The following is a 12,710-nucleotide window of genomic DNA, read 5'->3' as shown; positions in this document are numbered from 1 at the left end:
TCATATCAAATAATAAATCAAAGTCATCTCACTGCAAAGTAAACCATATCACGATACAACATCTATATACATTATTGAACCTATGCATACCTCCTCAATCAACACATGCTTCAAAGGAGCATTCATGCTATCATATATTGACAATAGTGCGTGAAACAAGGAATCAGAATATCCCCGGGCTTGGGATTTTGCATTTTTCAAGTTCTTATACTCAAATTAAAACAAAAAAACTACTCAAAACACTTGGGAAATCCTAAAAAACAGAGTGGAAACACCTCTAAATTTTTTGGAATTCTTCATAATTTTGTTTAATTTTTACAAATTTATATAGGTTAAAAACAGAAGATGTTACGAGAAAAATCAATATAAAATACCTAAGATGTTTAGAAGTTAATATAAATATTCCTAAAGTTTGTAAAAGGCTTTCCTGAATTTTCCTAATATAAAGTTGATAAAAAACAAAAGGAATTATTTTTAAATTGGAGACAATCTATTTAAAGGAAAATAAAAAACAGATAATAAATAAAATAATTAAATTAGGAAAATATTTTTAAAAGGAAGAAGAGTTTTTTCTGGTCTGCCTCCTATTTTTTGGTTAGTTTTTGAAATTTAAAACAATTTCCCTTGATTTTTAAATAAACAATTGATTTTTAAATAGATAAAAAAAAAAAAAAAAAAAAACTGACCAGTCAATAGGTCGGGACCAATTTAAATGAGCACGAGCGGCTCACGTGACGCGCGCAAGGGCCTGCACTTCGCTGGTTGTCTTCTCTAACCAGGTTCTGGTGAGTTGCCGGAGCCCTAACGGTGCTGCCAACTTCTTGGGCTTCTTTCTGCTGATTCTGACGTCGAAATGACGTCCTACAGCCACCGCTTGACTCCTCTCAGCCTCCAAAACCTATTCCGATGCTCCAAACTCCCCGAAAATCAGCCTTTCATGACTGATATTCTTCAACCTTGCATCGCCAGTGATAATGGCGCTGGTGACTGTTTGACGTGTTCCAGCATCTGTTTTGTGTGTCTTTCAGCTGGTTTTGACTCCTAGGATCTCCTTTTACTTCTCTTGGGCCTCTTTATGAGATCATGCTTGTGAAAATTGGTTCTTTTTCGAACCTTCTCTCTTTTTTTCCATGCTGGTGAAGCTCCGACAAGCTTCTTTTATGGGTTTTCTCTGCGAATTCTGGCTATTTTGAGCCTTTTTCCAGATTTTAAACACAGATATAACCCAAAAACCTAAGCTTTACCTTTGATTTTTATGCTAAATGTAAGTAAATTCATCAAAGACCTTCAAGCATGCTCCAATAATCAAACATGTGCAATAAAACTCTAAATAGTATACATTTAATATAGTTTTTTGCAGAAAAAATACAGCTTGAACTTGTGTTAAGGAACATATAAAAAAAATCCGATTTTTGACATGCAAACAAGAGAAGTTTGATACACTATAAATCATGTATCTTTAATCTTACAAAGAAGAGTTAGGGGATGAAATCTACCTTAATCTTCTTGTAGTTTTTGTTCTCTCCAACTTTAAATGATCTTCTTTTCTCCTAGTTTGAATTTTCAAGCTCTTATTTTTGGATCTTTCAGTTCAAGGGTTTTAGGTTTTCCTTTTGTTGCTTCCTTCTTCTTGCGTTCTTCTCTTGCTTCCTCTCTCTCTCTCTTTGGGAGGGAATGTATGCCTTCTCCCTCTTGTTTGCGTCCCTTGCTTTGAAATCTAGGTCCCTTTAAATAGAGCAAAGTTGGGACTTCCTTTCTTTTCCTCGTCCAAAAATACCCCTTATCTAAAAAAAAACTTACTTTCATGTCCAAAGGAGATGTTCCCCCCCCATCCTTTTTTTTTTCCTATCCTTGTCTAATTTTCAAATAAAATGAGGATAAGCCTCTTTTCTTCGTTAAAAGGGCATCCAGTTACAAAATTAAGGTCCTGAATTATCTTGGATGCAAGATTTGCGCACTTTAATGCAAGGAGAAAGGAATGAACTTCAATTAATTGTTTTTGAGCTCCTATCGACTCTTGAATTGCTCTTCTATCCCTTAGCTAGTCCCAATTATAGATAAATTGACCCCTGAAAAAATAGGGTGTCAACAGCTGACTCTCTTAATATGTTTTTTGCCATGAGTACTAAGGATGCATTCTCCCCAGCACTCATGAGGTATGAGACATATAAAGATAAAGACCACTATTTTGGCTATGGAGCAATTTAGCCAATTGGTACCAGTGAGCACAAGATGGAGCTCAAGTTGTACGGAATGTTTGGGTGAGCTTTGGTGGGGTTCAAGGACGGGCACATGCCTTGATTCCGATTGAATATCATCTTAAGGGGGACCACCTGTGAGTTGAGAAAATTGTACCAATTGGGTGACTAATGACTATTAAGAAATTTGTTAGATGCAAAAAGGTATATGAGACCACTTGGTAAGCACCGAGTCAATTATACATTTATACGGGAGTATCTTGAGTTAGCAAAGAGAAAGGGATCTCTTAGTACGTATTTAGCTGGTTACACTGCAAAGTTTGCGCAAGATGCAAAGTATAAATGCAGATTATGCCCATGTTATGCTGATTACATGATATGAAAGCTGAGCATATTCCTATTGATGTGGATGATAGGGTGCGGATATAGTGCTTGAATGAGCTCCCCTGAGTCCACCCCTGATTTGTTGTGGCATGGGTCCAAGATATTGCTGCGTCTGCTTTTATTCATTCATCTTCTAGGATTCGGTCCAATCTCCCTTTTACTTGGCAGTCTCCCTTTACCAGTGGTTCTTCCTTGTAACGCCCATTTTTTTTAATGCAAAATATGAACAGTTTTTTCGAAACAAGGAGTATTTGTAACTTGTGACAAACCTGTTACAAAGTTTTGAGATTATGCGACGGACAATTGAGATGACTTGTACTTATGATTGCACTTGCTCTTGCCACAGAATCACCTCTTGAGCTCCAATCTCTTCGGCATGTGTTTCTGTAGTCTTCCTTTTGCCTTCTCAATCTTCTCCCCTTTTTATTTTTTTATTTATTATTTTTTCCATTTTTATATTTTTTTATTTATTATTTTATTTATTTATTATTTTTTTGCCTATTTCCTTTCAGATGCCATTGCTAGTTTTTGCCTAATGTTGGCTTGGCTCTAGAGTTTGCTCTTTTTTGGGTTTTCAAGTTTTGGGTTCGTTTGGTCACTTTGAGGCTGTAATATTGATGATCCTTCTTCCTGCTTATGATTTGTGAATTGAATCCCACTCGTAATTCAACATGCATGATTTATGACTTAATTGAGCATTGGTATCGTCCTTTCACCCTCAAGGTGGACTTTTCATGGCACGAGATGAAACGTAGGCCAGGGTTTCTAGGTAAATGAAGAAATGGAGACTATGGCTCAAGATCCCAATAACCCCCCTAGCCCTTAGTATTATTGATGATTTGACCAAACTTGCTTAGTTTGAACTAATGTTTTAAAAGGAGAATGCGTAAGGCGAGGCGTTTTACCTTTGACGAGGCTAGGCGAGGCGAGGCGAGACGTAAGCTTTTGGGAAATTTAGTTTCTTATTTAAAAAATTATATAAACAAATTATACGTACTAAAAATAATAGGAATTTTATTGGATAATTAAAATAAAACAGGTACTTTAAATTTAACTTCTAAAAAATAATTTGGAGAGTCTAAAGTCAACTGGTTGTGTAGGTATTTGCCCATGAATTAAAGGGCCATTGCCACGTGCCCATCCAAAGCTTAAATATTGAATTCCAAACATTGCATTTCTTGGCTAAAAAAGTGGACTCAGTCAGCTCTCCTCATGTCTCTCTCTCTCTCTCTCATAACTCTGAATGGATTAATCATGAGAGAGGCCGAGATCGCTTAAGCAGAGAAAGCTACATTACATCACAAACATACCCCTACTTTAAAAAAATATTATAAACAATCCCCAAATACACATAATCCTATATTAGTTAATACTAAACATACATAATAAATTGCTAACTAAACCCAAAAATCCTCCATCTAATTCTTCTTAAGTATTCTCCAAGAAGGATCTTCCTGAAAAAGGTTTTACTTCTTGTCTTACATCAACTCTCCCCCAATTAGAAAAAATTCGGTCTCGAATTTTGAAATGTTGGAGGATCAGAATTAAGAAGCAAACTTGGATTCTTTGAAAGTCTGCGCCTGAATGAGACAAGAAACCATGATAGACTTGACTTGAGAATTAGCATCAATGAACTCATTGGGGATGACGAACCCTACAATAGGAATGTTTGAAAGACTTTGGATGTCTTAAAACATATTCATTGCCTTACTTGTAGCGTCTTTAAATTGAGTAACTTTGACATGATCAATACTCTTAGGGACTGTTTGGTATCACTTTCAAAAATTAGAGAAGCGAAAGCCAAAAACGAAAACACAAAGCCAAAAACAGAAACTAAAAACTAGAAACCAACAACCTATTTGATTAACATTTATAAAACTAATACAAATTAAAAACTTAATTAAAAAAATGTACATTTTCATCTTTAAATCAAAATATTTATAAAGATATGATTAAAATAATAAAATTACAAATAATACACATTAAAAAATTAATATAGTAAAAATAAATTTTATTATAATTATTTTACTTAATTGTTCTACTTTCAAAATTTACTTTACAATAAAAACTTTATTGGACATGACAATTGAAAAATAGTAAAAGTATTTTGTAATTGGCTTTATTATTTTTTTTTGAAATTTATATATAATTTTATTTTAATTATATTTAAATTTATATGATCATTTAATTTTGATTTAATCTAAAAGTGTATAGTGAATAATTTAATCCAAAAAAACTATTTATGAATATTAAATTTTTTTGCAACAAGTTGCCAAAACAACTGAACACCATAAAATCTGTTTTTTAGCTTTTTGGCAAATAGTTGAAAACCAGCAATAGAAACAAAAAACTGACAATCGAAACAAACACGTTTTTATTATTTGTTTTTTCACTGTGGAGAAACAAAAATAAAAAACAAAAAACAAAAAACATCAATGATACCAAACAAATCCGTAGATTTTTTGTCTTGATTGGTTGGTTGGTAGAGCAGACTTCAAAATGATTTTATTTTCATTATAGTGAAAGACATATATGTTCTCATGTCCTTGAGTCACTCTCAAATTATCCAAGGAAGGAGAACCAAGGAGTAAATGGCCAATCTTCATAAGTATGATATCACACCAAACATTATCAAAATAGTCACCCATTCGGGTAGGAACCAAACATCTTTCACAAACATATATGGTAGTGTTATCAAGCCAAGATATGTCATAAGGCTTTGGATGGGGTTCTAGATGAAGTTGCATACATATGACTCCATTTCTAGAAATCACATTCATAGGACATCTTCCATCATGAATGAATTTGCATGCTTTTTCGTTGTACTTAAGAAAGGTATGGAATGGCTTGATATTATGCTTAGAGTATGACAAAAGCCATTCATTTTTCCAGTAAGCTGTCACCATATTGCTGGATTTATTCATATATATTGCAACTATATATCACCAAAAGCTTTAACAAAATTTGTCCACAAACCTTGATCCTAATTTCTCCAAAACTAACTTCAATTCACCTTTGATATTGATTGTTGTGCTGAAATGAAACTAAGTCACAAAGAAAACTTACACAGTGATGCAAACTGATTTGTTATTGCTGGCAATGACAAATCCACGCTCCAAAGTGCTGATGGTACAATATTTCTTCAATTTCTAGTGTTCCGTCTCAAATTATTACACTCGCTTGCATTATGTTATGTCCATGATCCAAATACCATGCTGCAGATCAAAATTTCATGGAGAAACCCAATATATTGTGACTGCAGTCACTTTCTCACGAAACTGGCAGTTGCAGGGACTCCATTAACTTTTTCTCACACGTGTCGCCGGCATGTAAGGCGTCTCCGGTGGTGACTTTGCAGCGATGATTTTTGCAGCAAAGGGAGATCAAGGAATGGGGAATATAATGGTGTTGGTTGTGTGATGAGAAAATCACAGGAGGTTAGGGTTTCCATAGTGCTGATGGTTGGAGCATGTTTGGCCAGTGCGTGGGGCCATATGACTGGTCAGATGGCGATGCAATTTTTGAGAAGGGTTGTGGAGGTTTTTGCTTTCGATGGAATGGGTGGTGTTGTAGGATGGTGGCAGCAAAGTGGTGTTCGAACAAATGGGGACACGGATGGAATTTCCGAACAAGTTTAGAAACTGCAACGGCTTTTCATTTTTTTTTTAACTGAAATTTCAGAACAGAGAAGAATTAGAGAGAGAATGATGGAATGGAAACAGAGAGAGAAGAAGAAAGGAACGAAGAATGAAGAAGAAGAAAAAAGAAGAAGATGGAAGATTATAGGAATTGCTGGAGAGAGACTGCCGCAAGTAGATGAGACAGCAACAGAACTCAGAAATCAGAAAGAAAGTTAAGAGAATTAAGAGAAGAAGAAGAAGAGGAGGAGAAGAGAAACATAGAGGAAGAAAGAGGCCAGAATGCTACTGGGCAGCAGCAGATTAGGGATAGAACAGGAGATCAGAACAGAGAAAAGAAAGAAGAAGAGAGGAGGAAGAAGAGAGGAGGAAGAAGAAGAGAAGAGGAGAAGAGTGAAGGGAAAATGGTTGGACCGAAATGGAAGAATGGAGATTGAATTTTGGCTTTCATACCAAATGGTGCAGGGGCAGCATCAAGGTTCAGCAGCCATGGAGAAATTAGAAGAAAAGAAGGAACGGGAAGGGAGGAGAGAGGAGATACCAAGAGGAAACTCACGTTATAGGAAAACCTCTTCACATGAAATTACACGTGAATGGAGAAAGGATACATGCTATAGCATATTCCGTTACAATACATGTGACTAAAGCTGCTTTTCTAAAACTACTTTTTTAAAGCTGAAGCTGACAATACAAGACAAATGACATTAAGTTGAGGCTGACAATACATAAGCATTCAAAACATGTGATCAAGACACAAGAACAAAGAGCTGAGTTGGTGCTGTCGTGGCATCTTATAGATCATATCTTGCCTTGTATTCCTCTTCTTCCTCTGCAGGATAGAGGGCCATGACTTCAAGGTCGTCAATAGTTCCATTATTGCTGGTTTGGTACACTAAATTACAAAAAATACCCCTACTTTACACAAATTTTACAAACGACCCTCAAATAAAATAATCCTATACTAATTAATACAAAACACACATAATAAACTACTAACTAAACCCAATAATCCTCAATCCAATTCTTCTTAAGTATTCTCCAACAAGGATCTTCCCAAGGTCTTACTTTTTGTCCTACATCAGATTGTCTCATCAATTGATCATAAGTCTCAACTAATTGTGTATTGTTAAACTTTTAGACCCTAATAGGTTTAACCATTTAACACAGTATGTAGTTAATTTAGGAGGTGTTAATCTCTTGCATTCGTATTGCATTGATTATGATTGTTCTAAAGAACTGCACACATGCAACACGTGACTCCCCCCCTCCCCCTACACAAAACCAAAAAAAAGACGACAAATATAAAAAAAAGGATGGAAAATAAAAGAGAAGAAAGCGTGCGCCCATGCGGATGGGGGGGGGGGGGTGTGGGAATTGATTCTTGCATTGGTGAAATGTTTTTTTTTAATTGGGTCAAAGTGGGTGGGGTGAGACTTCCAAAAAAAGACAACGAATAAAAAAAAGGATGGAAAATAAAAGAGAAGAAAGCGTGCGCACATGCGGATTGGGGGGGGGGATTGATTCTTGCATTGGCGAAACGTTTTTATTTTTTATTTTTTATTGGGTCAAAGTGGGTGGGGTGAGACTTCCCTTTTCTTGTGAAGTTATTAAGATGCTTGGTTAAACTTAGGCTAGAATAGGCTTGGGGAGTCAGCTACACATCTCGATAACTTTGTTTATTTTGGTCCAACAGTTGCCAAATCTCCCATCAAAGAGATGTCTCAGTAGTGAAATTCAAAATTTGTGACTGACCTGATGCAGAACAAGAAATTGGACAATGGATGGACCCTCATAGAGGCTGATTCAAAAGATTGGATTAAGAAATTACTGGGTCTTGACTCTTGAGACCAATAGATTTGGAGTAACTAATTAGGATTATATTTTATGTAGGGTTTTGTTTTTAATTTGTGCATCTTAGGGTTTTTAATTAATTAGTATGGGGTTTATTTGTAATCTTATTTATTTTATCTTTTTAATATGTTAGTATGTTGAATTGTGTTGTAGGCAGTTTTTTGTGAACTTTTTCAAACCTTTTTATCATGAATTCTTACCAAATTCACCTAAGTCAAGAGAATAGAGTGGGTTAATATAAAAGAGAGAAGATAAATAAGTTAGCACATGAAACTAAAATTAGATTATCAACTTGGAATATAGGAACTCTTATGGGAAAAAGAATGGAAATAGTGTAAATAACGTTTAGGAGGAGAATTAACTTAATCCGCCTTCAAGAGAAGAAATGGGTAGGGGAGAGAGCTAAAGAAATTGAAAAATCAAAATTTAAACTTTGGTACACTGGTATGGAGAAACATAAAAATAGGGTGGGTATTATTGTAGACAAAGACCTAAAAGATAATGTAATAGATGTTAAAAAAATAGGGGATATGATCATTTAAATCTGGATATCTTTAGGCTTGGTGATAGTAAACATCATTAGTGTGTATGCTCTCCAAATAAAATTAGTGGAAAATCTTAAAAGACAGTTTTGGGGAGATATGGATAGTATTTTATAAGGGATACCAATATCTAAAAAGACATTGATAGGAGCTGATTTGAATGGTCACATCGTAAAGGATAATATAGGAAATGAGAGGATATATGAAGGCCATGGTTATGGAGATAAAAATGAGGTTAGTGATACAATCTTATATTTTGTCATGTCTTACGATTTGGTTATATTGAATACTTGTTTTATAAAAAGAGAAAAATACTTAATAACCTTCAAGAGTGGGCATAATAAAAGTCAATTAGATTTCTTCTTAACTGAGAATGGGGATCATCTATCTTGTAAGGATTGTAAAGTTATTCTAAGCGAAAGTTTGGCTACACAACATAGAGTCTTAGTATTATATATACATATTAAAAAATGGATGGGAATGAATAGCATAAATTAACGCAAGAGAACTAGATGCTGGAACTTGAAGGAAGATAATATAGTAAAATTTAAATATAAAATGAACAAAGAGCGTGATTGGATAGTAGGGATAAGGTTGATGTAAATACTGTTTAGAATAGAATGACAAATTCTATCATAAGGATAGCAAAAGAGGTTTTAGGTGAGTTCAAAGGAAGATAATTGGATAGTAAAGAAAGTTTGTGGTGGGATTAAGAAGTCCAAAAAGCCGTTAAGGCAAAAAGAAATTGGTATATGATACGACAAAATTGGAGAAATATAGACAATCAAAAAAGACTATTAGTGAAGCTAAACATAAAGCTTATGATACTTTATATACTAAACTAGATACAAAAGGAGAAAAAAAGACATTTATATACTTTTTAGAGCTAGAGAAAGAAAATGCAAAGATTTAGGTGATGTAAAATGTATAAAGGACGAGAATGATAATGTCTTAATTAGAGAAGAAGACATAAAAGAGATGTGACAGAGATACTTTAATAAGTTGTTAATGAAAATCAAAATGAAAATTGAACTTGGAAGTGACAAATGAGGAGAAGACTGAAAATAGAAGATTTATTCGCAAAATTAGAGTCCTTGAAGTTGATATGACATTAAAAAAATGAAAAGTGGGAAATATATAGGACTAGATAAAATACCAATTGAAGTTTGGAAATATTCAGGGGATAAAGGAATTGTTTAGTTAACTAATCTATTTAACACTATTATAAAAATTTAGAAATTTCAGAAGAATGGAGGAAAAATACATTAGTACCCGTATACAAAAACAAAGGCGATATTCAAAACTAATAACTATCCTGGAATTAGGCATTTGAAACTCAGACCTAGTAGAGCTCCTATAAGGAGTGAGTTAGTTATTGTGTCTAACATGAAATGGATAGGGATAGACTTAAAATAACTTGGAATGAGGTAGTGACGAAGGATTTAATAGCCCCTAATCTAATAGAGGAAAATGCTTTTGATCAGGTGAATTGGCAGAATAGGATTCATGTAGCCGACCCCACTTAGTGGGACTTAAGGCTTGTTGTTGTTGTTGTAGTTTTTTGTGAACTTGAAATCTGAGAATTACATGCCCCCCTCCCCCTGATTCTTCTTCTTCCTCCTCTTCCCTCTTCTCTTTCTCTCCTTTCACCCCTCTTGATGCCTATATCAACTCACTTCTGAGTTCGGACAGACTTTGATAAGAAGTTCCATTGATATTTGCTCCCGAATTTCTTTGAACTTGCTGTAAAGGAGATTGAAGGTTATCCCTAAACAATTTTCAATGCAAAAATTGAACTACACATTTTCTGTAGGTCCTGCAGTAATGAAGACTAATTGGCGTTTCTGTGATAGTACTGAGAAGTCAGTTTGATCATTAAGATCAGAGATGTAGTTGACCGTCCTCTGTCTGTATCAGGATAGACCTAATTAAATATTGCAAAAATAAAGGTCCTTTGTGACATTCACATAATGATAATGTTCTGCTCATCTTCCACCTTCAAAGAATGGTAAAAATTTTCAATGTTGTATGTTTTATGATAATGCTATTTCCACTGTAGCTTGTTTGTTAACAAATTCATAGAGAAATGATGCGTGTGGGGGTGTGTGTGTTGTGTGCTTGCTATTTTTTCAGGTGCTATGTGCTTCTAACGAGGACCGCAGTATTGTAGAGCCTTTGCTTCCTCCAGAAGGGTCTAAACTTGGGGAACGTGTTTCATTTTCTGGGTAAGGGTGGAGAAGTTTCTTAAACTGAAGAGATGCATTTGTTGCCTTTATTCCTTACATTGCCTGCATCTGTGACTATTATTATGAGGTGTTATCTGCTCGAGTAACAACTCCGACAAAGTTTGTCCTTGGATCTTTTGTTTAATCATTCTGCTAGCTGTGGGGCAACTGATCCCAATTTTGTGGCAGCCACCTGGCTGGATTTAACCTGTTCAACCAATGCTTATAAAGGCTGGACTAACATTTGCTTCTTCTTGGGACAATATTGAGTTCCCCATCTTTAAACACCTTTAGTATTGGGTGTTGGAGCTCATTGCTAATCCATTGATGGATTGAGAAAAATCATTTGAATTTGATAAGGCATCTTTGAATATGTTCTGTGCGGGGACAAATTGTCAGGATAATCTTGAAGAAAGTGTGAATCCGTAATGTTCTGTGGAAAAACAAAATCGAACAACTTGTGATGGGGGTACAGGACACTGCCATCCCTGGATATGATCTAGCAGAAATCATGAACCTGTAATTTTGACCCAGATCCATTTAAGGGGTGCTGCACACCGCACACTATTCATTTATTTTTCATTTTCTCATCTCTCTCCCCCCCCCCCAACACCAACAATAGTCCACTTAGCATGAGCCTGCAATTCACCTTTTCTATTGTACCCAATTGGTGGATTTCGAAAAAGATAATTTGAATCATCTTCTGTGGACTAGATTGCTTAACTCAATGTATAATTGCAAATGTTTCATATAGGATTGAGGGAAAGCCAGAAGCTGTTCTAAACCCAAAGAAGAAACAGTTGGAGAAGGTCACACCGGTACGCACTTTCTTGTTCCAAGTTTCTTCTAATTGTCATGAGTTTGTGGATTTTCACTTTTTTGTTTTCTGGTAAGTAGGGTTCTGGCTTACCCATAGAAGTGCGTGCTCAATTTTGGTTTGTGAATAAGTGGCGCTTCTGTGGGATGGTTACTGTTGGGTAGGAGGGACAATAAATGGTTGGTCGGATTTTAACTGGACTTCTATCATTCAAGGGGTGCTGTCACTGGACTTTGGGGTAGGAATCATTTAGAACATGATGGGTCATTATGGTTATGTTTGGATAACTAGGGATGGTCATTGAGGTCAGCCCTTGCCATCCCCCCTTGGTAAAATGGCATTATACCACACCCCATTTCTTGATGCCCTCTCTGAATTCAATTTTGGATGTTTCAGTTGCTTTCTTTATTTGCCTTTTTATTTGAATGTTGTGACTTTGAACATGGGTTATGTCATGCGTGCAGCATCTCTTCACTGATGGAAAGGGGATGGCTACGTTCAAGGGAGTACCATTTATGACGTCTGCTGGGCCTTGCACATCTTCTATTTCGAATGCAAGCATCAAATGATGGCCAATAATACCACAATGCAGTGTTCTTTATATGATTACTCTGTTGGTTCATGACCCATTTTTGTTGTATATTATATGATGAAAATAGAATGTTCTAAAAGATGAAGAGAGGGGGGAGGGAGTGGGTGGGTGATTGGTTTTGTTTTCTGATGGATGAAAATGTTGCTCAATGTTGATATTTAATTTTGATTCATATGCTTACATTTTCATTTGTCTGGGAAAGGATGCAGTGAGGTAGAATGAGTTATTTTTTTAAGAGTGGTGTTTGGACAGGTTGAGCTCACAATTTCATAAAACCCTATCCAAAATCTAATAATTTCATTTGCTGTCTTAAATCTATTGTAATTAGACAACCCTGCATAATTATATATATATATATAGACACGCGCACACTTTTTCTATGGATCTGTAGGTGTTTTACATGAGAGATCATGCTACAATTCAAATAAAGACAATAAACAATACCCATAGCTGCTCCAAAGAC

The 12,710-nt window shown here is 35.3% G+C and overlaps 1 protein-coding gene across 1 annotated transcript in view; it reads left to right on the top strand.

The window, feature by feature from the left end:
* The window catches only part of LOC131165500 (methionine--tRNA ligase, cytoplasmic), a 40,559-nt gene extending 28,124 nt beyond the window's left edge, over positions 1–12,435 (top strand). Inside the window, exons 10-12 of the mRNA XM_058123379.1 lie at positions 10,747–10,838; positions 11,593–11,656; positions 12,120–12,435. Of these exons, the coding sequence (XP_057979362.1) occupies positions 10,747–10,838; positions 11,593–11,656; positions 12,120–12,224 (261 nt within the window). The 3' untranslated portion in view covers positions 12,225–12,435. The remainder of the gene's footprint in view (positions 1–10,746; positions 10,839–11,592; positions 11,657–12,119) is intronic.
* The last annotated feature ends 275 nt before the right edge of the window (positions 12,436–12,710 follow it).

Source organism: Malania oleifera, chromosome 10, assembly GCF_029873635.1.
Source record: "Malania oleifera isolate guangnan ecotype guangnan chromosome 10, ASM2987363v1, whole genome shotgun sequence".
NCBI lineage: Eukaryota > Viridiplantae > Streptophyta > Magnoliopsida > Santalales > Ximeniaceae > Malania > Malania oleifera.
The sequence above is the reverse complement of the archived record's forward strand: the minus strand, read 5'-3'. Positions and strand labels throughout refer to the sequence as shown.